Genomic DNA, 24,201 nt, shown 5'->3' with positions numbered 1-24,201 from the left:
CATCATGGCATGACTATTAATTTGATCATTTTTGTTATTTGTTCAATTAGTCTAAAAAATACTTACATTTTTATGTTCTTTTTCATATCCAGGTGGCGATTATCGGAGCCTCCTAACCATTGTTCATCTACTAATCGAAATAAATAAGATTTCACATTGCATAGGTACATTGTCTCATCCCTATTTCTTTGTGGTTACTGTAGTAAGTACCTGGACGATTTCTGTAGTGGTCTTTAAAAAAGAAAACACTCCCTTCGTGTATACCCACAAAAGGAATAGACAGGCGCGCGTCTGGAACACGTACCAACCAACCATACTTAGTTTGGTGTTACTCGGTAAACTTTTCCATTCTGAGTTTCTTAGTTATGTATCAGGGTTTGCCTTATAGAATTTTCAATTATCAAAGAAGGTATTTTCTTGTAAAAATATTTATTTTTCTAGACGTTATCAGTATTTTTATTGAATTTCTAATACGATGTCATTTTTGCATCGTAACCATTCGCAGTGCTTTTGCATTGCCTACAATGTATCAAAACGCATCTTAATACAGGTATTCAGAATATTACAGAACCTTCACTCCAATGAATACACATGCAAAATAAAATTAAAAATACATAACTAACAAACAATAAACCTTTATTTTCGTTTCAAAAAAATCACAATATACATACGTCATCGGGTATTCATTATATACAATATAGTTTACAATATAAATTACTTAATTGACAAAATATGCCTATTTGGTTTCATACAACACTAATTCAAAATTATAAATATGTCCTAAGAATATGATATGTACCTTTACATATTACAAAATTATCTCTCATTTTGAGGTTCCAAGAAGCTAAAAGAGCATTTACATTCACATTGAAAAAGTTTTTTACAACAGTCAATTTTATTACGATTAAAATAAATAATTTACGGTGTAACGTACTGTGTAAAGTTAATTTAATTTGTTTTACATCTAATAGCATTTGGAAAAACTCTTGACTCGCATCTGGATGATAGTGATTATTATTTATATGTATAGGTATGTAATGGAATTTACATTCGTTTGTACCCATAATAATACGTCGTTTACAAACTAACACTGAATTAAATGCTCACAATTATTTACAGTAATGATGGCAGGAAGACTGAAATATCAAGGAATGCATAACTCATGCATAAGGTCATAAAAATATTTTTACATAAAATGTTCACTCTAGTAGGTATAAAAAGAATGTATTTTTTAAAGAAATTATAGTTCAAAATATATACAGAAAAATATACCAAACATTATATTAACATGGGAGTTTAACATGAGTTTGTGCTAAATTAGCTAAATAATAACAACAATTTTACAAAATATTTAAGGGAAAATGGAAGAGAATAATTTTATTTGAGAACACACTTTTACACTAAATTATCAGAAGTCCTAGTCATGAAATAAGAATGTATTTCTATCACTGCAACTCTGGTTACAACAATATAGAGTTTTATTTAATATCACTATTACCTACACGCTTATATATTTTATAACGACCACCTAACGTACGGCTTCAAAGGAAATAAATTTAAAAGAAGCAAATTAAAATTGAGGTTATCTTTGCATTTTATTATTTCACAAGAACAAGTTAATTGGAATTTGGTTTAAAACGATATTACCTGTCCTGATTAAGCCTGGAAATTAAAAGTCCTCTTAAATTTTCTTATTTACGTTGCACTTTGAATCGAACTCACGAAAACATTTGTATGAGGAAGAGCTCTGCATTTGGCTTAAGGTACTTTCTTTTTAATACTTTCCATTCATATATTACATAATTATTGAGGAAATACTAGAAACTGAGCCGGTAGGAATGTGCTTTTTACTTCTATTGTCAAAATTTTGCGTATAACTATAGAACAGTTATAACAAACCCACAAGTATGTACGTGTTGAATATAAATTTATGAAACAAGCATGGTAATGATATGATTTGTTGCTATCACTTACTCGTTAGAGGAAAGGATTTGAGGTAGGGGGGGGTTGGGCAAAGAGAGGGTTAACACCCACACTTGTACAATATATTCATATTTGAGAACTTTGATAACTAATTTAGCTTCGAGCTTTAAAATATCTACGATCAATAGGAGCGGTAGACTAGAACACTAATGTAACGAAGTATCATTTCCCATTTATATGTTTTTATTTGTGTTGCGGAATAATATGATAATTTATAAAATATAATCGATCATTAAATTAATGTGTAAATAATTGATAAAAAGATGATGATTTTCTGATCTGTTTATACAATCAACGTTAAGCATTTTTTTTATAAAATAACAAACATTATCGTAGTTTAAAAAATAACTGAAATATTAACACAAATTTTTGTACTAAAATATCACGACGACAATTGTAAAGTTCCGCGGGTTAAAGTAAGTTATGGATAGTATTTTGTATATGTTTAATCTAAATAGTTTTTGAGTAGCAGAATGACAGAAACATGCGTAACCAAAAACCGACCATAAGGTACCTTAACCTGTGGAAGTCACATATTTTACATAGGCTTTAACAGTTTTATATTGTTAACAAAAAATATCTATGCATACAAATCAGACATGACAAAATAAAGTGCTGGTTCAGTTTTCTAAAGCGTTGTCTGCGTTACAATATCTTTGGTTGGTCTATTAGCTATTCTGGAAAAAATACCTCGATTGCAAAACAATTTAAAACCAATTGTTATTAAAATATTTTGAAGTATCGCTAGAAAGTGTGTTTATGTTTGTCGAGTGATTTATCAATATAAACTTTTCGTAATACCAAAATATTTCAAAATGTAATTATTATTATGTTTTGTATTTGCTAAAATGCTAACACACCCGCTCCCGTTCTGCCGGAGGCGCTACTTCTATATATGGCTTAACGATTGTACTATGACTTATTTATAATTTTATTACATTATTTTATAGCTTAACTCACTAAAACACTAAATAGTATTTATTAGCATTATTTCGAGTTTTTTCCACCATTTTTCACCTTAAACTATATGCAAATTTAACATAATAAATCTCAATAATACAACAGCAATTTTTATTACATTACTTGTGTAATTGTAGTCGTGTGCTTCGACCTACTTTAAATATAAGAATCTTTAGAGTCTTTAGAATTAGTATTTCATTTATTAATAAAATAAATACGTTCGCTTGATACTGAAAGTTATAAGGTCGAAATGTACACACGAATGAGAAAATACTTAGAAAATTCTCATATAGTACATGTTTCAGTGCCCGCTTATCTTGGCCACCAAACGATTTCAACGAGGCCACGAAATTAGTTGCATAAAGTATGTTTCTTTTTCTAGAGTAAAACTACTTAAAATAAGATTAAATTTATCTAAAAGAGCATATAAAATGCATCTAAAAGAGAATTCATTTCGCAATTTTCAAAAATTCGAATGTAAAGTTTTAGGAAATTTTAATACTACATGTACTACCACACGACTAGGTACCACTATTAGTTATTCAACAAAACGCAATCAATTTTTGGTCGTTCTAGAATTCATTTCCATTCACATTGAATTGTCATCGAGCTAGTTGAATATAGCAATCATCCTTCTTAGAAAATCGTTCATTTAGGCACAAACACATAGCACCTTAATCCCACGCACTATTCGTCGATGATACAAATTCAGGTATTTGTAGACATTTCAATAACAGGTACGTTTTAAATAGCACCACAATCGAATTTCATTGGTTTTGTTAGTATACATTTGTGGATTTATGTCATCAAAGATCGTAGACTACATGATTATTTTGATATATGCAAAACAAACTAGTCTTGAGGTTTTCCCTTGAATGTTATATGAGAAGCACACAGAGCCACGGATTGACTGACGGATCCGACCACGGCCTGACGAGGCGATAACAGATCCAAATGGTTTGAAAAGTATATGGTTTACAAGATATAAATAATCAGACACGCTAGTTGCTAAGTTTAAAACGAATTACCTCTACATAGATGTAACAAATATTAAGCGTTCGACAATAGGATTCCAGGCGCTTAGCGAATTGCTTACATTTATTTGGATTACAAATTTAATGTGCTATAAATAACTAAAATTTCGTGGCAAGAAGGCGCGAGTATATTAGTTTTTCAATGTTTTCAATTGCATCCATACATAAGGAAGGCCAGTGTCGCAGCGTTGAATTGCATAATAACACATTGTCAAGGTTTAATTGGAAATATAAAGCAAAGTTATCGCAAAATATGAAATAGCTCCATTTTCTCCGTCGTCAGCTGATAATGAAATCTTAATACAATATAATGTAGTGCTCCACGCACGAGCAGCATTTATATAAAATGTGGTGCTTACAAAAGCGGCCGGTCATAAGTAGAGCAGCAGCAGCGGCCGCGGCGGCGGCGGCGGCGGCGGGCGGCGCGGGCGCTATAAGTCGGTCTCGGTCCAGTGCTAGTCGCCGCGCCGCGTGCGCCGCGCCGCCGCCGTGTTGTGCCGGTACAGCCACACCTGCGCAACGACATACAATGTTATACCACAACTTTATGATATTCATACCGTTCGACGGCCATATAGCGAATGGAATTGATCAATTTATTCGAAGGCACTATTGTTTAAGAACGCTCGCTCTCTAACACTGGCGTTCCCTGAGTCTGTAGGGCCCTTAATTATATTCTTATGGATTTCGATGCTGTTTTCCTTTTTGGATATGATTTTTTTTAGCAAAGCTCAGTAGATGCGCCTGTTCATTTCGTCAGAAAAACTGGCAGGGCCTAATATATTTATGTAATCAACGAAATCATACGTATATTAAAAATACGAAAGTTAGGATTAGACTATCCCAGGTAGAAGCTAAGTACAAAATAAAATTAGAAAAGTCAACAATCTGTGTCACGCTCATGGACCGCTTGCGAGATTGTGTGTACAAAACGTGACGTCACACCATTTCACGATTATTCTCGGGGACGGTCTACAGAAAGACACACATGTATAGTGGAAAAAAGACCTCCCTTTGGCATAATTAGTTGTGCCTTAGGGAACAATAAATTCCACAAGACATCTGGTAAGGCCACATAGCTGCGTTGTGCCTGGGGTAAGTCAGGATCAAATATACGAGAGATGTCAGTACCCGAAGGAGGGTGAGTTGTTATATAAAATATATTTTTACTTGAGCAACGTATCGTGATGAAGTACAAATAGTTTAATGTCATTAAAGATTATAAGATAAAAAAAAACTGGCCAAGTGCGAGTTGAACTCGGATGAAGAGGTGTACATACAATTTCTTGAATTCTTATAGGTTTCCCTATAATCTACAAGCAATGAAGTATATTTTATATTCTTTTCAAAATCGGATCAGTCAATAGTCAGGTTTCGTCGCTAGCAACGCCACAGGTGCCAAGCGCGTGTATGAGTTTTTGTATGACAGTATTATTTTATAAATAAAAACAAGAGCGTGCTAATTTCTGAACCCTAAAAATGAATTCCATAACAACCGTGTCAATATTGAACACATAAAATCTGGACAGATTATTGGTTATCTAATCATTCCATTTAGGTAATTACATTGCACTTAAATTTATATAGCATATGTATTTGCAATTTTATCAGTAGCAAGGATATTGATTTGTCTGTATTTGGTAAGGTAGTATATATATATATTTTGGTAAGGTACCATATTTATACGAGTACATAAAGAAAACAAAATAAAATAACTCACTTGGAAGAGAATAACAACATCTAAAGTGACTTGTAGCGCTCCGCAGACCCAGAACTGCGTGGGAGCTTCTCTTAAAATGAAGTATACAGTCTTGAATATGTCACCGCAAGTCCACATGATCACCATGCTTAAACTGAAATAAGAAGACAATATATTTAAATCCTAAAGAATGGTGAACTGTTTCAATGGTCCACCTTCCATTGATTTGGTTAGATCTTTGCGTGCTACATGAATTAGGTATCTGTAATATATATTAATAAAGGCATTCTGCAATATTGTTTGTTTACGACTAGATTTCCAAAATTTGCACCAAATGGCGGTACTATAACGTAGCAGTTTCGTAATTTTTCCATAAAATATGATAATTTGGATCTAAGTCTTTTCCTAATTAATAAAACAGATATCAGAAACACTCACATATCCGATAAATAAATAACACACAAATCATGCACACACCTCATGCCCTCAGTACTTTTATTCTGTAGATTTTTCGCGATCTGCGGCGCCCCGAGCATGGCTTCAGTGAACACCGCCATGAACCCGATGAGCTCGACGAACGGCGCGAACTCGATCATCAGGTACGTGACCGCCGCCCCGAACACAGAGAACACCAGCATACAGTCAAGGTAGCTTTGGAAGTCCGTCCACGCCCAGAAGTACCTTCTGTCCATATCTGAAAAGGGCCATTGAAAACAATATAATTGATCGGGTAAACTGTATAGTTTGCTTGAGTTATTTTACCTCTCTAGGCTATTTACAGAGGCTGCTTTTACCAAATAAGTACAAAGTAGACCTGCGGTATAAGAAAAAGATAATTCTTTATAAGGTTTCATATAAGTAAATAATAAAAATTCATATAATAGAAATAATACTTCACGGTAACCATTTTTCTCAAACAAGGTTGATTTGGTTCCGTTAATTTTCCTATACATATAAATATATGTTGTAATTTAAGGTTTACTTTTTATCAATTGTAACGTCTTTTTATCACGACCAAAATCATCTATCGGCAATGAATGTAAGCCACCTGCGGTCTAGTTTACAACACTGTGTATTTATTTAGATCGATATGTCCACCCAATCGCTGGTAATCGATGATATATTTAGTATAGACTTAGTATACGAGATGGACATACACCCTTCCAAAGGACATGATGCAACATAATGCACAAATATAATATTCCAGCACAAATATTACATACACAAATGAATTTATAATAAAAAAATATTGGAACTGGTGCAAACATTTTCTGGGTGAATTGGTAAAATGCAAAAGGCCGAATATTAAATCAGGAACAAACAAAAAGCCATCATATACGAGTAAAAAAAATGAAAGAACATGACATGACTAATTTTATTTATTACAAGTAAAAAAATGCAGAATTTTTGATAAAACAATACATGCATTGTAATAAAAAACAATAAGTACCTTTGAATATAATATTTTTAAATATAATATTACTACAAAATACATTACAATCTAAGATATAAGAAGCAAAATGAACCTTCTTGACTACTTAACTTTCAAAATAATCTGTGAAAATTTGTTGTGTTTTGGAATATTTGGAAAATCCAGTAATTAATATTAACAAATTAGTAAACGTGGAAGTTCATCAGAGTATTGTAAAGCACATTATATCTTTGGTATACAAAGTTGATGATCATTAATCTAAGTAAAGATATTCATAATTAAACATATGTATGTATCGCGTGTTCTGTAGATAAGGGTATAGGAGCATTGAACCAAACTGATGATGTAAGGTGATACACATGGTTATTATTATTAGCAGTTAACACATGGACTCAATCTAGTAAATCATTTACGAGTTAAAATATTCAATGAATATGGTCAACATTGATCACGCCATGCATGCTATGGACATGGTGTGTGCTGTATAAGGTTCCTCATAAAAATACTTTATCTTTAGTAAAATATATACACTAACATAGAATAAGTTATACTAACACAATAGATCTTGGTTATCTGAATAAATGAATATTGAATTGAATTAACACCAAAACCAAAGCTCACCTTAAACAGATAACAATCCAAACAAAAATTACACATGCTAATGTATCTTAAAAAGCAGGATGGTGTTTGAAAATGAAATTTGATTATGTATAACTTTGAAAATAATTCACAAGACTGCATGGCACAAATTCCGCAAATAAGTATGAACAGTTTGGTTGCTGAAACAAACAAAGTTGATTTGGGTTTCATATTTATAATGCATGTAGGTGAGCAGATGGGCAACTGAAAGTAACCAATGTATGACAAAATGACAAAAATGGATTTTTGTTAGTCATTATGTTGGCTTGTCCCATCCACAGACCTCAAGTTACAGTTTATCAAATACCAATTAATGAAACCACACATTTTTTACTTACCATAAAACCGGTGAGGTTTTTCAGTGCCGGATAGGCCGCTACGTTGGTCGAGCCAGTGGGCCGTGTCATCTGGATGGGCTGAGCCGTTTACACAACACAACAGTATATATAACATGAATATTGCACCTAATGTCACCATCAATACACCAGCCACCAAGGAAAACAAAAAAAAATGTTAAAAATAATAATAAGTAAAAGAAAATTAGTAAGAAAATTAAAAAAAAAAAACCAAATTTTTGGTTAAAACGCACATTAAAAAAAATTAGAATAACAAGAATTTAGAAAGTTTAAAATAGGGCTTACATATTAATATCTTATTCTTATATCACCCTGCTTTGCTAGTATAGGCTTAATGAAAAATAAAAATTAACTTTAAACAAAACTAATTAATCATAAAAACTAATAAGCAACCATAAGATACAAGGAAATTACATACCTAAGTGTTATTATAGAGTTTTAGTAAGAAAAGTTACTGAATATTTATGCAGGTATAAAATAATACAAAATTATGTTTATCATTAACTAGAATATGTTTACAGATATATTAGTTAAAATTTATCCCATTTTTTTATACAAAATAAAACTATCCAAAAAGTTCATGAGATAATATCCACCAGCATAAGTGTATGAATAAAACGAACACATGAATGTAACACACTTCGTGAAATATGTGTGATATTAGGTACTGACCTGTGAAAATTCGTTCTCTTGCTCTAATTATCTGATTCTTTTTCTGAACATTTACACACAGATGTATCATCACAAACATGGTGACATTCATCACAATACTTTGTATCAATAGTGGTAGCTCATAACGCTTTCCAAACCTGAAAGAAATAAAATTCATTCCCAAAAATTTGCACCACATCAGATACAAAAGTTAGCTTTAATGAAGATTTAAATTGTTTTCAGAACACAAAATGTAACTTTTATAATTTTTAGCAAAAACAAAATATATTTTTTTGATAGATGTGGTAAATTAGTTTCATTAAATTTCACCACTGTGAAGGTCAACAAAACAAGTTCATCATTAGTTATGTTTTACTTTTTATTCAAACTGCAATATAAAATATTTTTTCAGACTGAAATTTAATCTTCTAAAGTAATGCTGAAGATGTTAATGTTCAGAATGAGAAGTAAATTGGAATATTACCTAAGACAATCTGTAAAGACAAAGTAAAATGAGTTTCCAAAGATAGGTAGGTAATCAAACTTACCAAAACAAAATTCTTAATGTGTTAGCTATTAGAAGAGCTAAACAAACATATAAAGAAAAGCCTTCAGCATCTTGAGTCCTCTTAATTTGTCTGTATTGTGGTATATACGGTGCGACGCCACCAACAATCATAGCTCCAGCTGCTCCCCATCCGACCAGATGGCCCACAGTGAGACCCAACTCATCCGAAATAATCCAGTCCATTGTGGTCGATAATGATTTGGTCACTTTAGGAACCTTCGCAATACAAGGTAGGTAGGTACTCTTTTTGTCACATTTTCTAACTACATTAAAATGATAGCTACCATAAATGAAAATAAAAATTTTATCACAAAAATATTAAACAAAAAAAATAAAATTTTATTAGTAGGTACAGAGTACAGAGAAATACAATACAAAGAAGATTAAAAAAAATTATTCCATTCCAATTAAGCTCCAAGATAGGTATTTAAGTACCTACCTACCTATTTATCGTCCGTCACCGTCATGCACATGCATGTCACATTTGATGTCACATATTTACAAAAGACTTGGCTGTATGGGCCAGAACCCTTTGTCTCCTCAATGAAACGAGGGAATAAACAAATAAAAAATTGATGTCACAAATTGTTGAATTTTGCTTGTGTTAAATTTGAAAGGATATGTTTTGCATTGCCAGTGATTTCTCTTGATAATCTCCGGGATTTTCCCAGGGAGAAATTTACAAGAACAGAGAATTTCTTTTTGAAATTATAACGAAACTACCTATTGTTATAATTTACACTAAATTTTGAAAATAATATCAATAATCTGGCTGAACTGGCATTAGCTCATTATTAGACACAGCCAAATGAAGAGGGTTAAGAGCATTGAGCGTTATGTGACGTGCCGTACTTAGAAGTTCTCTGTTCACGGAATCCTCCTTTGAGAATTCCCACAGATTTATAAGAGACTTTTCATTCAAAATCTCATGGAAACTATCTGAATTATATTCTCGAGGATTTCCGAAAATATTTCCGCACAGTTTCCATATTGTATTCTCAATATTTTAGAGAACGGCATATTGCTGGTTTATTCAGCATCGGAATATAATACAAAGTACAACACCAAAAAAATATAGACATTTTTTATCATTTCTAAATCAGTGTCTAAACCATGGAATAGGGTATATTACGCAAAGCTCAGCGCAGATGGCGCTACTGGTACAACTAAGATACACAAACATTGCCAATGGAGGCAAAAAGCGCCAATTTTCAATATTGGTGCAGAGATACGACCAAAAATACCTTCTACTACGCAATCGTGGTGCGAGTTTAAAGGAAAAAAGAAGGATTTAGTGGATTATCCTGAAAATAATAACACTATTTTAGGTTATGTTCTGCATTATTTGGTCAACTGTGGTCATAAACTGATATAAACTTGATTTTGACTAAAGATCTTACAAGTGTGAAGTGTTCCGAGCTTCTTTTAGACCGTTTACTGGCTCGAAGATTTTATAACGTGAGGCGTATCCCATAGTTTTCGAAGTTTTTTATCTTATGGAAAACGATTTTTCCCAATATTTCGGCACCCGAATATGCTATATTGTTGTATATTTTCACAAACGAATGCTTACATAATGAAAGTATTAATAAAGTACTCTAAAATAAACGTTTTAATCGACATAGCAACAGGCGGGACGGGAAAGCTTTTGTGTACCTAATATACAGTGCTGTACTCTGGCGGGGTAAATGTTCAGTAATACTCCCAATTAGTAGGTACTCCGTACAACTGGAAAGCTCACTGTGACTATATGAATGCGTGCAGAGGGAGAGCCTCGAAATCTTCGTGCGTCCTTTTATACGAGGGTGACCATGTTACTTGACTTTTGTACCGAATAGATAGCGCGCAAAATTCATATTGTACATTTAAATAATTATTGTGAACTTTATGCAGTGAATAAAACAAGTGTTAGTATTTGGGGATTTTATTATATCTCCACCTAAACTTTTATACCAATGCACAGATCATTCTTATATATATATAAATTATTACACGCTCATATTGTCCAAAGTTCCATAATAAAGTCGTATTGCCTTGTGTGAACTTGTTATAGTAAAGTGTTAAATATGATTGAAAATCAAAGTTATGGTCACAAATTCACAATACTAGAAGAAAGGGACACAACAAGACAAAGTCTCTTTCAAGAATTTTTCGTCTCGTTTATGGTTATTCTAAAATAGTCTTTAGTACCTTGCGTTTTGAGTTTATTATTGTTTGTCAGTTATTTCGTAGTAATCTATCCTGTTGTGTTGTACGAAGTACTTACTAAATCCATGGTCTAAACAAATATTGTCAAAGTTGTGCCAATCACCCAGTGTTGCCGAACAATCAATAGAAGTATCAATAGTGTCGATAGCTCTTTTGAAGCAATACTATTAATAAAGACAATACTATCGATAGCTAGATAGAAGATATTATATATAGTATCGGAGCGTGATGGCGGAAAGACTGTCGATATTATTCATAGTACCTAGTGCTTTTTCTCATTCTATCAATAGTCTATCGAAACGCTTTCGTTAGTTGACTATTGGGCGCAACACTAGCTAGTGTCAACTACAAAATTATCATCTCAAGAATCAAGATTTGTACGGCACTGATTACCTACCAAATAAAAGTATATTTTTGTTACCTATTTATAATTACAATAATTATAATCTAGTCTACCTGATAATACTTCCGTAGCGTATAAATATGACAATTATATCAAAACTCGTTCCTACTCTGCGTTTGTCTAAAACAGTCTGTATAGTTCAGAGTTCTGTGTTGTTACCGAATTTTCGGTTTAATCGTCATTATTCAACAGAGAAAGGTAGTGGTTTGACAAAAAGCGAAGAAAGAGCTGACGTTTCCACTGATGTTCGTCCACTAGGTGAAAAAGTTAAGGAAGCCACTAAAACAGTATCATATACTGGGGTGATTTTGCTGGGAGTTGGTGTCACCGGGATTATTTTTTATTACGTATTTAGGGAACTTTTTTCTAGTAACAGTGCTAACAGCATATACTCCGTTGCTCTAGAGAAATGCAAAAATGTAAGTTTATTCTGTTTAGTCCATTCCCCCTCGATATTTTAGAATTTTGTTTATTAATATATTATAAATTGAATCATGTTATCTTCAAGATTTAAAATATATTAAGTAAGCCCCTCTAGTGGTCATGAGTCTGTTATAAATCTTAATAAATTAGGTCTTGACTTGATATTTACAATAATTACTATTCTACTATAATATAGTAGGCCCCACAGTATATATAATTCCATAACAATGTATAGGTGGTCTTGAGTCTATACAAAGTAAAATACTCAAGACAGAGAACTCGAGTCCCAATATTAAAGACTTTTACCACACAGCGGACAAGGTTGCTAGTAGAATACTGGAGGGCTGCATTTGGCCCATGGGAATGCTGACAGCTGTTCTATATGTCCAAGTCCTTGTTCATAGTCGTGATAATTTTTCCCAACAGGGATTTAGTTATTATTTTGTAAATGTTGCAGGATCCACGAGTGGAAGATGCACTTGGAGCACCAATAAAAGGTTATGGTGAGGAGACTACTAGAAGAAGACGCACACATGTCAGCCATGCTGTGTATGAAAAGGCAGGAGTCAAACATATGAGGATGAGATTTTACATCAAAGGGATTAGGAACAAAGCTATTGTGGAACTTGATATGAAACAGGTAAAATATTTTTCAAAATAAAAAAATATTAGTTTTATCAATTGCAAAAACTAGTTTATTCACTTTTAGTAACAACTTAAACATAAATAGTGACGTTCAGGGAAAAAATGTTCTTTTTGTCATACTTATTAAGATGGTATTTTTAACGAACAAAGTCAATGGTAATATAAGTGTTTCTTTTTCAGAATCAATATGGTAATTATATGTGCAGATATTTGTTGGTTCAGCTTGATGATTATAGTAACAAAACTTTTATCATAGAAGATAACCGAGCTGAGCTTGATCATGGCAAACCAGATGCAGGAGGATTCCCGACACTCACTTTAACTCAGTGAAAAATAAATATGGTGTCTAAGTCATTAAATAGTGTAAATATAGATTAAAAATAGTGTTGTTGTTATATAAATAAAAATGCATTTTACTCACTGTTTTAATTATTTTCTCCACTTATCAGAACAAATGCATGCATAGCATCACTTACAAATTTAAGTATTATGCATTACATCATTTTAAGCTTTTAACAATTTTAAGCTTTTAATTGCTTTTCCAGACTATAAAAAATTATGATTCTACATTTTTTGTTAAGGTCTGATTTCTTGACAAAAAAAAGGCTATATACTTTGTCTTGAGAGTCTGCTTAAGTAACAGTTTCTGTATATGAACTTCGCCAGGGAATAATTACCCAAGCCATCAACAATCTATTATGAAACACAAATCTCTTGATCTTCTCAAATATCCAATAGAAGATAACAATGAGGGAGAGGTATTGTGGCCAGGCCCATTTTAATTCCTGCAGTAGACTGGGTTTGTATACCACAAGCATTTCTGGTATTCTCAAATTCACATCAATTTTCATGGTGCCAGTATGCCCATTTTGGCCATGACTATAAAGCCTTTTGGATTGTGTTATAACTGAAAAAAAGAGAGTAAAAAAAAAAGAATTCTTATTAACAGAAAACAGAATTAATTATAACATATTGAATTCATAAAAGTCTGTATTACCTGCTCTCCGATAATAGTTGCCCAAGATAAAGTCCACTATATTCTCATTGCTATCTTTTGAGTAACTTAATAATGAGATATTGTAAGTAGTATCTATTACATTTCGCAAGCATGTCAAATGAGTCACTTGATAGAATTCCATATCCCCAAAATATGTGAGCCCCTTGGGAGGTACAGCAAATTCTTCACTGATTATTACCAAACTCTGCATGTGTAAGGGGCATACATTCTGAAAAAAAGTAAGCAGTATAAGTGTAAGTCAATCTAGCCAAAGCCTACAGGACATGAAAATGATGATGGAATATGAAACAAAATATCAACATTCAGGCAACAACAAAATATCATACCTACATGTAATTGGAAGTCAATTCCTATAATGCCTATGAATGAAACTACTGTCCTTTGTTGAGGTACATTGAGAGTGAAGTCTATATTTAAAAAATCATTCTTTCCATCTTCATTATAATCCCTTTCTTGAACCTGAAAACAAATAGAATAATGGTTACATTATTATTTCCTGGTTGGTGTTGGTAGCGTAAGCACCAGACAGGTCCCCAAATAACCATTACATGCTACATATTTAAATCGGGTACATAATATCGCAGTACTTATACACATTATATTAATTTCTAGAGTATCAGGTAGTATATAACTTGTAATTTTACATGAGGTATAGAAATATAAGACTCGAGTAAGACATACTTGTATTTGTGCACAGTTTTCATCTCCTGGTAACCCATATCCATTTAAAATGCTAGCTTCTCCACAAACTATAGGTTGGCTAGGATCCTCTGTTTCAGCTATTAATATGTATTCATACTGAAATCGAACTGCTGGTTGTTCGTAGTAATTGTGCGATTTTAACCAGAATCCTGAAATAGCAAACAATACATTTCTTTTAAGTATATAAAATGTTTCAATTTGCTAACTTAGGTTACTCTTTGGAGTCCCATTTTCACGTTTTAAAAGTAGGCAACAATAAATAGTTTAATTTGCTTACCTCTACTTCTGTATGCAATGATAAATGGTAAAATTATGTTTAATAACGTGGTGAATATCGTAAATAACATAGCCTTAGACAGAAGACAACTTTTGTATTGGATCTCTACATTATGACTGAAGAGTTTATATAAAACCATTGTAAATTAAAATTTGTAATTAATAAAGATTCAACTCTCTTTAAAATTACACTTTTGGACTGAAGTTCGATTGATTTGAATATTTTATCGATTTGTTATCAGTCAATTTTGTCAATAAAAACATCTTGTTACCTAGCAACGGACTAGTAAGATTTTATGTTGCTAGTATCACATCACTATCACACACACTATTGCCAGTATTGACGTTTTAAAAGTAAAACTATTATTACATTTATTTTGTATTAAAATTATTTTTTATTAATGACAGGTCACTTAAGTAAAATAAAGTGAGAAGCTAAGAAAACCCACTATTATTATTGACAACAATAAGTCACAGAAATATTCGCCACATGCTTCTACAAAATTTTAACCACTAAAAGCCCAACAAAAAGCTTCATCTAGTGACAGGTTCAACATTATCAAATCGTAATACCTACATAACTGAAATAATAAATAACAAAATTTTCTTCTCATATATCACACTAGGTATACAAACACATTTTAAAAATATGTGTGCATTTTAGGTATGTCTTACGAATTTAGTGTAATACACTGAACCTGTCACAAATTAATGGTCGATTTGTAATGTTTTTATAAAATATTTATTATTGAGAACATGGTTACTGGCAACATAGTTTCAACCAGATACGGAAACGATCAGCGCCAGAGCGAAAATGTATCGCGTATCATAATCCGCTTCGCACTTTGCCCACGTTTTCCATGGGAACAGTTAATTTTCCGGCTATTTCCACATATGAAGCTATTTCCACATATGAAGAAGGATATTCTTCGTATTTCAAACTACACTACAAACATGCAAAATTAGGCGATCAGCCACATTAATAAGAGTAAGAATTTGAAAAAAACAATCAGTCTGTTTTTCTGTTTGCTAATCTCCGGAACTGCTGGACGTATTTGAATAAACTTTTTTGTTATATAGAATTAAGCCTCGACAACATATAGGGTATAAATGATTTTGAAAACTCTAACACCTGATGGAGAACTATGACTAAACTATAGGAAATATAGAAATGACGTCTTAAGAAAAGTTGTTCAGCCTAATGAGCATTTTCTGTTGAGGTATAAAAATCGAAGATCTGGAACACCTGATGCAGACCCATGATGATCCAGCTAACCTATAGGAAATAAAGAAATGACGCCTTGACAAAAGTTGTTCCGCCTGATGAGCATTTCCTGTTGAAGTATAAAAATCGAAGATCTGGATGGAATACTTGAGAAAGAGTCACTAATAATTTTGACATTACCAAAAATGTTTCGGCTACGCGAACGAAGTCGCTAGTGAAAAATAAAATGGCACTAACAACAAAAGCATAGTCTCTATAAGGTGTCAGTTACCGCATTTGTCTATTTAAACAAAAGACATGCTAGATTTTAAATCCACGAGGAGCATGTACAATGGATAACAGAAGTTGTGATCATTATTTAGGCAAATTATTATTACTCAGTTAGAGTTAGAAAACAGGAATAGGTAACATTTTTGAACTGTACTTTTGAGGTTCGAATTATATACATACTAATACTAGTTGATCGCCGCGAACGTAGACACAATAAATTTTGATGAGATTTTGCAAAATTGAGAATATTTCGAAAACAACTTAACCGATTTTGATGCCCCACGATCTTAAAAATTCTATTGACAGATCCTACATAACTACCTTTTAAATTTCATCAAAATCAGACCAACGGTTCGAAAGTTATCGCGTTACATACAAAATACAAAAGTCAATTACAAAGAGAAAAGATATTTATTTTTGTTTGTTTACGAAATTTGGGTCATCTTTTTTATAGTCGTATTCCTTATGGCTAAGGGTCGTAGTCATTACATGGAATGAAACACACATAACAAGTTTCTTGGCACTATTAATGGAGTGGTTTGTCATTGCCTTCTCTATTTCACACACAAATTTCAAGTTCAAATTCAAAATTCTTTATTCAATTTAGGATGATATACATCACTTATTGACGTCAAAAAAATTACTTAAACTAGCTAACTAACTAATTACTTAAGCGCAAGTGAAGAAGAAGCGGCGCAACAAACTTCACCGCAGCCTTTTCTCCAAGGACGTCAATTAACAAATATAGGTCTTATACATATATTAAAAATGTCAAAATTTGAATAAATAAAATAAAAGTTGTATTTCCAATAAAATTATTAAAAATTGTCACATATATATCATGTCGTATATATATAATAATATATATATATATATATATATATATATATATATATATATATATATATATATATATATATATATATATATATATATATATATATAATAATATATATATATATTGAACGACAATAATGTCTGGCCCAAGCATGGTGCAGTATCCTCATAACATATGTAACATAGGATACTGCACCATGCTTGGGCCAGACATTATTGTCGTTCACATAATCATCAGACTTGTAATATGCCTTTTTACAAAGTACTACTTCTTTTATATAATTTCTAAATTTGATGACATGAGAAAAAAAAAATTAAACACTTTTTAAATTACGTCTGCTTATTTTCAGTCAAAACACGTCTGTAAGCGCTATTACCTGATTGTGTCGATGTTCCTGTCAGTGAATTCGCATAATGGCATTGCCAGAAACCAGGGTTCCTGGCGCCTGCACTGACAACTGACACCTTAGCGGTGAATGATCTGTTGGCGTTGTCCTCGCAATATAAGAGCATGGAAAACAGAGGATCGCAACATTCGCTCTGGTGTTAGCCCGGAGCACAGTGCGTTCCCGAAAAGGAACTTTGATTAAGTCGTCTTCGTACAGCATTTACGCCAAGATGTCCATGGTTCGAAGATCTAGTATGGACAGGATGTCCTCCAGCATGACGTCTAGCATGACGGGAATGGGACTTGGCGGTATCACCGGATTGACATCGGGGATGAGTACATTGAGTTGCATGAGAGAACAGCAGATAACAATCGGTGGAATGCCTGCGAACTACGTTCCTGGACTATCTGCCTACTATAACATCTCAAGCTTCTGCCAACGTCCCGGGCAAACCCGTCGCTGGCCCATGCAACGCGCCGGACCGACGGCTCAACATCGCCCAGGACGCTCACATAGCACGGGAGCTCTGCACCGCATGAAACATTCAATGAGGAATAGTCCTAATACCCAGTATACGCACAATCTTATTTGCAAGATGGCGGACCAAAATGAAAGGAGACGTCGTCAAGATACCATGGAGATGATCCCCCAGAGCTATTATTCTCAACAACCCCTAAAGGTAGAACTCACTGAGTTCTACTCACGCGACAATTCTAAGGACCACCATACTGAACAGTATGATTTGGTGAATGATAACATCCTACCGAATCCGGTACTACGACGTGGTCAGAATTTCTTCTTTGCGGTTCGTTTTGATAGAACCTACGACAAGCAGCAGGATATGATTCGAGTTGTATTCTGTTTTGGTGAGTATCCATACTTCCATACTAATAATACTAATACTTATTATTAAAATGCGTAAGTCTGTCTGTTTGTTCCTGCATCATTTTGATGAAGTTTATTTTATTTAATAAACCCCCAAAGGGCTTCAAAGTTTGTGTAAAAATTTTGTAGAAAAAACGATCAAAGAAGACGACAATAAAAAACGTCCCGGTCTTTTATTAAGTACTGGGTCTCTTTTCAAAAGTAATGAAGTTTATATAAATTTCCACCCCTACCTCATTCCTTTGAAGATGGAATTTTCAAAATATAGATAATTTATTATTATATTTTCTTCTTCTTCCTCTTATCTAACATTTCAAGTTATTTATTGGTGTATGGTGTGATTTACTACAAAGAGCATGTTTACCAATTTTCAGCTTTTTATCTTGATAATTGTATTAAGTCCCATACAATCTTTCACTCCCTTTTTCAAGGGGTTGAGGGTTAATTTTTAGAAAAATCTGAAACAGGTATTCATTAATTTGTTGTAAACAACTAAAATCAAAATTTTCAAGTCACTAATTTTAACGGTGTAGAATTTTCATACAAAAGTTTTTCACCCCTTTCACCCCCCTTGTGAGTAGAATTTCCAAAAATCCTCTTAGTGCTCACCTACACTCTCCAGGGAACCTACATGCCAAATTTCAGCTTCCGACGCCCAGTAGTTTCGGGTGTACGTTGTCTGTCAGTCAGTCACTCAGTAATGCAAGAGTTTTATATATATAGAAGATTAACGAAAATATTTTTTAGGTCCTAAACCCAGTGTAACTAAGGGTACGCGGGTGGTTCTACCAGTTAACTGGAGCACACAGCAAGGTGTTTTCCAACATTCTCGCGACGTGATGGGAATGGGATTGGGCATGGGATTGGGAATGTCACGTATACAAGACACTAGCACCGGGTTGGCTACAATGGGATCTATGGGAACAATGGGCACCATGGGATCAATTGGTACCATGGGCCCTATGGGACCTATGAGCGGCATGAGGGAAACTACAACTTACGGGGTACGGCGCAGTTCATTTAGTAATGAACCTCTACCCCTGCAACATAGTCCTCTCAGTCCCCACGGCCCTATGGATAGGCCTATGTTGGATCGTTATGGTAATACGACGCAGCATTCTTCGTTTGGTCGTGGCTACGGATCACGCCACGGTTCACGCCATGGTTCTCGCCATGGATCAATGCAGAATCTGGCATCTCTTGCTCATGATATGGATAGATGGGATATCAGCATTCAACGCCAAGATGGGAATACCATTACGTTCCAAGTTCATGTTCCTGCCACGGCTCCTGTGGGAGTATGGAATTGTTGGGTTCAAACCAACCGATTTGGCCAGCGCGATAATCGCCACGACTATAAATGCGATGAGGACGTTTACATCTTGTTCAACCCTTGGTGTCGTGAGGATCCTGTTTACATGGATAATGAGTCGTCTAGGAAGGAGTATGTACTCAATGAACAAGGAAAGATTTGGTGCGGTACATGGCGCCAACCCAAGGGTAGGAAATGGATCTATGGACAATTTGATGATGTGGTTTTGCCTGCTTGCATGTATTTGCTCGAACGCAGTGGCTTGGAGCATTCTGAACGTGGTAACCCTATACGTGTCTGCAGGGCTATTTCATCAATGGTACGTTGGTTTGATAATATGTTATGTCTTGTTTATTGTCAATTTTGGATGTATATATTCATGATGTCTTACATTTTTCAGATTAATTCTAACCATGATGATGATGGTCTTATGGTGGGTCGCTATGATGGAGAGTATAAAGACGGTGTAGCACCACATGCTTGGACCGGGTCTGTTGCCATATTGGAACGTTACCTTACTGACGGGGGTCGGCCTGTAGAATATGGGCAATGCTGGGTATATTCCGGACTCGTCGTCACCATTTGCAGGGCTTTAGGTAAAAAATAAATAAATTTCGTTTATAGATGAGGAGTGTGTATTAATATAGAGTTGTATTAATGAAAATAATTATCTAACTACTTATTACTCGACAATATGTTTCTACTTTAATCGCATTATCTCTGTTTCAGGTATACCATGTCGGTCAGTAACAAACTACGTGTCTGCCCATGACACGAACCGCACATACACCGTTGATAAGTACTTTGACCGCGATGGCAATGAGGTACCCAACGGACCTGATGAGGACTGCTATGACTCATGCTGGAACTTCCACGTATGGAACGATGTTTGGATGACGAGGCCAGACTTACCACAAGGTATATCTAGGTTAAAATATACTTAATAAGCAGTAATATCTTTTTTATAACCTAGGTATAAGTATTCAAATATTTTTTTAGGATACAGTGGCTGGCAGATCATTGACTCTACACCTCAGGAAGAAGCTGAGTCAGTATATCACTGCGGACCGGCCAGTGTAGAAGCTGTACGTCGCGGTGAAGTAGGTTTCCAATATGACACGCCATTCATGTACTGTCAGCTCAATGCGGAACTCTGCCACTTCCAAGAGGAAGAAAACTCTGAATGGGGCTTTATTAGGATGGCATCTAACCAATACCAGTTAGTATATGTTAATCAATCATTAACAAAAGTTATATTTTTGTTTTTGTGTTACGTATTACTTATTACTTATTTTATGTATTACGATTTTGCCGTTTTTCAGAGTTGGGCGAAAGATTCTTACTAAGAATCCTAATCGTGATGATGATGAAGGTGAAAGCGATATGCTGGAGATCACGCATGAATACAAGACGGTAGACAGCTCATCGCCTGAGCGTCTTGCGGTCATAGCCTCTTGCCGTGGCTATCAACGTCTGCAACAATATTATGAATACCCTGACCGTAACTACGAAGATGTTTACTTTGATCTCATGGACATTGATATTGTTCCGTATGGACAACCCTTTGATTGCACTATGAACATTCAGGTTTGTATCAAAATAATTCTATGATTGTAATTAATATATTGTCAATTACTACTCACATTTTTTTGCCTTTCGCAGAATAAATCTCACGAAGATCGTACGATTTGGTGTGTATTGACAGCATCGTCTTGCTACTACACCGGCGCGATTGCTTCTCGTCTGAGACGGGCTCAGGGAGAATTTATCGTTCGTGCTGGTCAACGTGAAGTTCTGAAGTTACATGTCAGTCCGCAAGAATATATGGACAAACTGGTAGACCATTCAATGGTAAAGGTGCATGCTATGGCTTACGTGAAACAGACTCGCCAGGCTTGGTCTGATGAAGACGACTTCCCGCTACATAAGCCCAGATTGCAAGTTCAGGTAGGTAAATACATGGCTTCCAAATTTCGCGGAATATGGTCTATTTTTGAAGAGTATATTTAATAATTTCTTCTTTTCACCAACAGGTCAGGAACCAGCCGTGCATAGGACAGGAATGCCCCATTACATTCAGCTTCCAGAACCCATTGAATGTTCACCTGACCGATTGTTACTTTACCTTCGAGGGACCCGGTGTTCAGCGTCCACGACAGGTATACTTATGAAATTGAATACGAGTATAAGCGAAGTCTTATAAGCATTTGCAATATTATATTCGGTCTAGATTTGTGGAATATGGAAAAGCGAGAGATAATAACGAGTTGTTTCTCAAATTTCAGATCAGGTTCCGCGACGTAAAGCCGGGTGAGTTCGTGAACTACCAGGATAAGTTCGTTCCCCGCCGTCATGGGGAGCGGCGTATTGTGGTGACGTTCTCGTCCCGACAGATGGACGAGATCTTCGGCTGCACCATGGTGAACGTGCGCGGCTAGCTAGTCCCCGGGCCTCGCGCGCTGACTCCCAGAGCCTCGCCGGGGCCTATCTCACCGCCGCAGCTGCAAATGGACCGCTCCTACACATCGTACATTGCTCCAGATCAACACGTCTATGTTCAAGAAGAGGAGGTCGTAGTCTTGAAGTCTATTTGAACTGACGTGGCAGAGACTTTTCATGATTTTGTGTGTGTTGAACGTACAAGTGTTTTTCTTTTATATCTAACGACGTGGCTCTCATTTGACGGACTTAACTGATATTTTTCGTATTTGTGTGTCACATAGCACGATTCATATATTAATAAAAAAACAAAAAAAAACTTGATTTTAAAATACTGTTCACATCTTTTTCACTGTGTGTTGTGAAATGTAATCATTTGTAATGTTAAGAAGATATAACCGATGCTTCAAGTGCCATTTCATTTGCTATCAATTTATTTTACTTTTAAGATATACATAGGAGTAAGGGTTTATAAATAATTTAAAGTGTTTAATAATATTTTTACAACAATTAAGTAAATAAAATATATCAAAATCATATCTATCTAATACATTGCACTGTGTTTGTGTGTTTTTGGGATCTCAAAAATAAAAATCATTCACTGCATGAATGTTGATTTTATTTATCCAACTTAATCGTACAACAATTTAAGAAATATTCCTATGAATTCCGTAGATGGTGTGACCTACTCTTGTGAAGTACTTAGTAGTGTACATAAACAGAAATAGAATTCCGAACAGCCAACCCAGAACGTGCTCCGGCCGTGCTTTGCTCAAGCCATCATCTAATGAGGCTAGTAGCATTACTACATTTTAGCCAACTGTGTATATTAATCTAAAGTTACGTGATTTTCTGCCAAGAAAAAACCATCGATGTTCCAGACTATATTTGTATAGATAAAAATGTGGACGATTATCTATTTAATAGAACATAAACTTTCCTAATATTATTGGCGAGTTTATGGGAGTTGTAGATATTAATAAAACCTACTAGTGTAGCAACGATAAATTATATTTAACAATGATGTCATATTAGTTGCGCAAGCAATGTCATATACTTAGTCAAAAGTTGTAATCCTAGGAATGAGTAGGTAAAATAATTTACGTAGCTTGGTATATTCTAGCTTGATATATAAGACCAGCGTCAATAAACGTGATGATGAATACTTATGTGACAATGTTTTCCTTGAATTGACCATTCAATGAGGGGAGAAACTTTAGCTACACTGCTAACTAATATTCGGAGTAAATAACGTACGTGATGATATCATTCGTAGTAAATTAACATAATCATGTGTTTACCCACTGAGTGTATACTGTATACACGAATCTTCTATCACTTGATAAACCGTTCTGCAATAAACGGGTGATTTACTACTTATAAAGTTCAACCTAGTGGTCATGACGATGATGATGAGATCCGTCTGCTAGTTGACGGACTTGAATTCCATTTCTATCATGGGCAAAAGTTTGTACATATTCTTTCTTCTTTATTGTTCTGGATGTATTGTGTTCGTTATGAATTTATTTTCATTGGAACCGATGAAATCATATTTTTCATTAATAATTTCATTTCATTAACAACAGTGCATTTTATCGTCACTATGGTTTCGAATCCCTAACAAAGTTCACAGAAATTGGGTCACGATTGAGTCATAAAGACAAGATGTGTGACTAATTTAAATAGTAGGCTGCTTTTTAGTTATGGGTAATTTTCGGAAAATTTTCCAAAGCGTTGTAAAAATTCTTTTATTTTTCCGAAAATTTTCAAAGTGGAGAAATATTTTTGATTGAATTATTTTTACAAATTGTCAATAAATCAATTATTTAAAATTATCTAGGTTTTAT

The 24,201-nt window shown here is 34.2% G+C and overlaps 4 protein-coding genes across 10 annotated transcripts; 2 read left to right on the top strand and 2 right to left on the bottom strand.

The window, feature by feature from the left end:
* Positions 1 to 619: 619 nt before the first annotated feature.
* Positions 620 to 9,783, bottom strand: LOC128670129 (uncharacterized protein). Of its 7 annotated transcripts, none has more exons than XM_053745546.2 (6): positions 9,303 to 9,777; positions 8,776 to 8,912; positions 8,086 to 8,211; positions 6,154 to 6,370; positions 5,698 to 5,830; positions 620 to 4,489 (listed from the first exon to the last, which is right to left on the bottom strand). In XM_053745546.2, exons 1-6 carry the CDS (start codon positions 9,503 to 9,505, stop codon positions 4,433 to 4,435), a joined length of 873 nt encoding a protein of 290 aa, XP_053601521.1. In that variant the 5' UTR covers positions 9,506 to 9,777; the 3' UTR covers positions 620 to 4,432. The 7 variants fall into 7 exon arrangements, 6 of the variants coding, with proteins under 6 accessions (XP_053601521.1, XP_053601530.1, XP_053601539.1 ...); XM_053745555.2 differs by having other exon boundaries at positions 8,086 to 8,163; XR_008404726.1 differs by lacking the exon at positions 620 to 4,489 and adding an exon at positions 7,730 to 7,887 and having other exon boundaries at positions 9,303 to 9,781.
* Positions 9,784 to 11,859: 2,076 nt separating this feature from the next.
* LOC128670792 (uncharacterized protein) lies at positions 11,860 to 13,417 on the top strand. The gene is made up of 3 exons (XM_053746772.2): positions 11,860 to 12,352; positions 12,814 to 12,996; positions 13,182 to 13,417. The coding sequence occupies exons 1-3, from the start codon at positions 12,014 to 12,016 to the stop codon at positions 13,329 to 13,331; spliced, it is 672 nt and encodes a 223-aa protein (XP_053602747.1). The 5' UTR covers positions 11,860 to 12,013; the 3' UTR covers positions 13,332 to 13,417.
* LOC128670781 (uncharacterized protein) lies at positions 13,029 to 15,317 on the bottom strand. Its single transcript, XM_053746762.1, has 5 exons — positions 14,999 to 15,317; positions 14,701 to 14,870; positions 14,350 to 14,478; positions 13,999 to 14,227; positions 13,029 to 13,908 (listed from the first exon to the last, which is right to left on the bottom strand). The coding sequence occupies exons 1-5, from the start codon at positions 15,135 to 15,137 to the stop codon at positions 13,634 to 13,636; spliced, it is 942 nt and encodes a 313-aa protein (XP_053602737.1). The 5' UTR covers positions 15,138 to 15,317; the 3' UTR covers positions 13,029 to 13,633.
* A 2,531-nt stretch (positions 15,318 to 17,848) lies between these two features.
* LOC128670770 (hemocyte protein-glutamine gamma-glutamyltransferase-like) lies at positions 17,849 to 22,960 on the top strand. The gene is made up of 9 exons (XM_053746751.2): positions 17,849 to 18,584; positions 19,351 to 20,234; positions 20,316 to 20,511; positions 20,645 to 20,833; positions 20,915 to 21,134; positions 21,238 to 21,502; positions 21,578 to 21,862; positions 21,949 to 22,074; positions 22,201 to 22,960. Exons 1-9 carry the CDS (start codon positions 17,948 to 17,950, stop codon positions 22,351 to 22,353), a joined length of 2,955 nt encoding a protein of 984 aa, XP_053602726.1. The 5' UTR covers positions 17,849 to 17,947; the 3' UTR covers positions 22,354 to 22,960.
* Positions 22,961 to 24,201: the final 1,241 nt, after the last annotated feature.

The sequence above is a fragment of the Plodia interpunctella genome, chromosome 1 (genome assembly GCF_027563975.2).
Source record: "Plodia interpunctella isolate USDA-ARS_2022_Savannah chromosome 1, ilPloInte3.2, whole genome shotgun sequence".
Classification (NCBI taxonomy): Eukaryota; Metazoa; Arthropoda; class Insecta; order Lepidoptera; family Pyralidae; genus Plodia; species Plodia interpunctella.
Note: the sequence above shows the minus strand (reverse complement) of the source record. Positions and strands in the feature narration are given on the sequence as shown.

Bases quoted from the DNA above. Each gene is read 5' to 3' on its own strand.
- LOC128670129 (XM_053745546.2), bottom strand. From the start codon at position 9,505: ATGGACTGGATTATTTCGGATGAGTTGGGTCTCACTGTGGGCCATCTG. The intron at 8,212-8,775 runs GTCAGTACCTAA...TGGTGACATTAG, and splicing joins AAGAGAACGAATTTTCACAG to GTGCAATATTCATGTTATAT. The intron at 4,490-5,697 runs GTGAGTTATTTT...GTCGTTGCGCAG, and splicing joins ATGTTGTTATTCTCTTCCAA to GTGTGGCTGTACCGGCACAA.
- LOC128670792 (XM_053746772.2), top strand. From the start codon at position 12,014: ATGACAATTATATCAAAACTCGTTCCTACTCTGCGTTTGTCTAAAACA. The intron at 12,353-12,813 runs GTAAGTTTATTC...TAAATGTTGCAG, and splicing joins CTCTAGAGAAATGCAAAAAT to GATCCACGAGTGGAAGATGC. The intron at 12,997-13,181 runs GTAAAATATTTT...TTTCTTTTTCAG, and splicing joins TGGAACTTGATATGAAACAG to AATCAATATGGTAATTATAT.
- LOC128670781 (XM_053746762.1), bottom strand. From the start codon at position 15,137: ATGGTTTTATATAAACTCTTCAGTCATAATGTAGAGATCCAATACAAA. The intron at 14,479-14,700 runs GTATGTCTTACT...ATTTGTTTTCAG, and splicing joins AAAACTGTGCACAAATACAA to GTTCAAGAAAGGGATTATAA. The intron at 13,909-13,998 runs GTAATACAGACT...TCTTTTTTTCAG, and splicing joins CAACTATTATCGGAGAGCAG to TTATAACACAATCCAAAAGG.
- LOC128670770 (XM_053746751.2), top strand. From the start codon at position 17,948: ATGTCCATGGTTCGAAGATCTAGTATGGACAGGATGTCCTCCAGCATG. The intron at 18,585-19,350 runs GTGAGTATCCAT...AATATTTTTTAG, and splicing joins TCGAGTTGTATTCTGTTTTG to GTCCTAAACCCAGTGTAACT. The intron at 21,863-21,948 runs GTAGGTAAATAC...TTTCACCAACAG, and splicing joins AGCCCAGATTGCAAGTTCAG to GTCAGGAACCAGCCGTGCAT.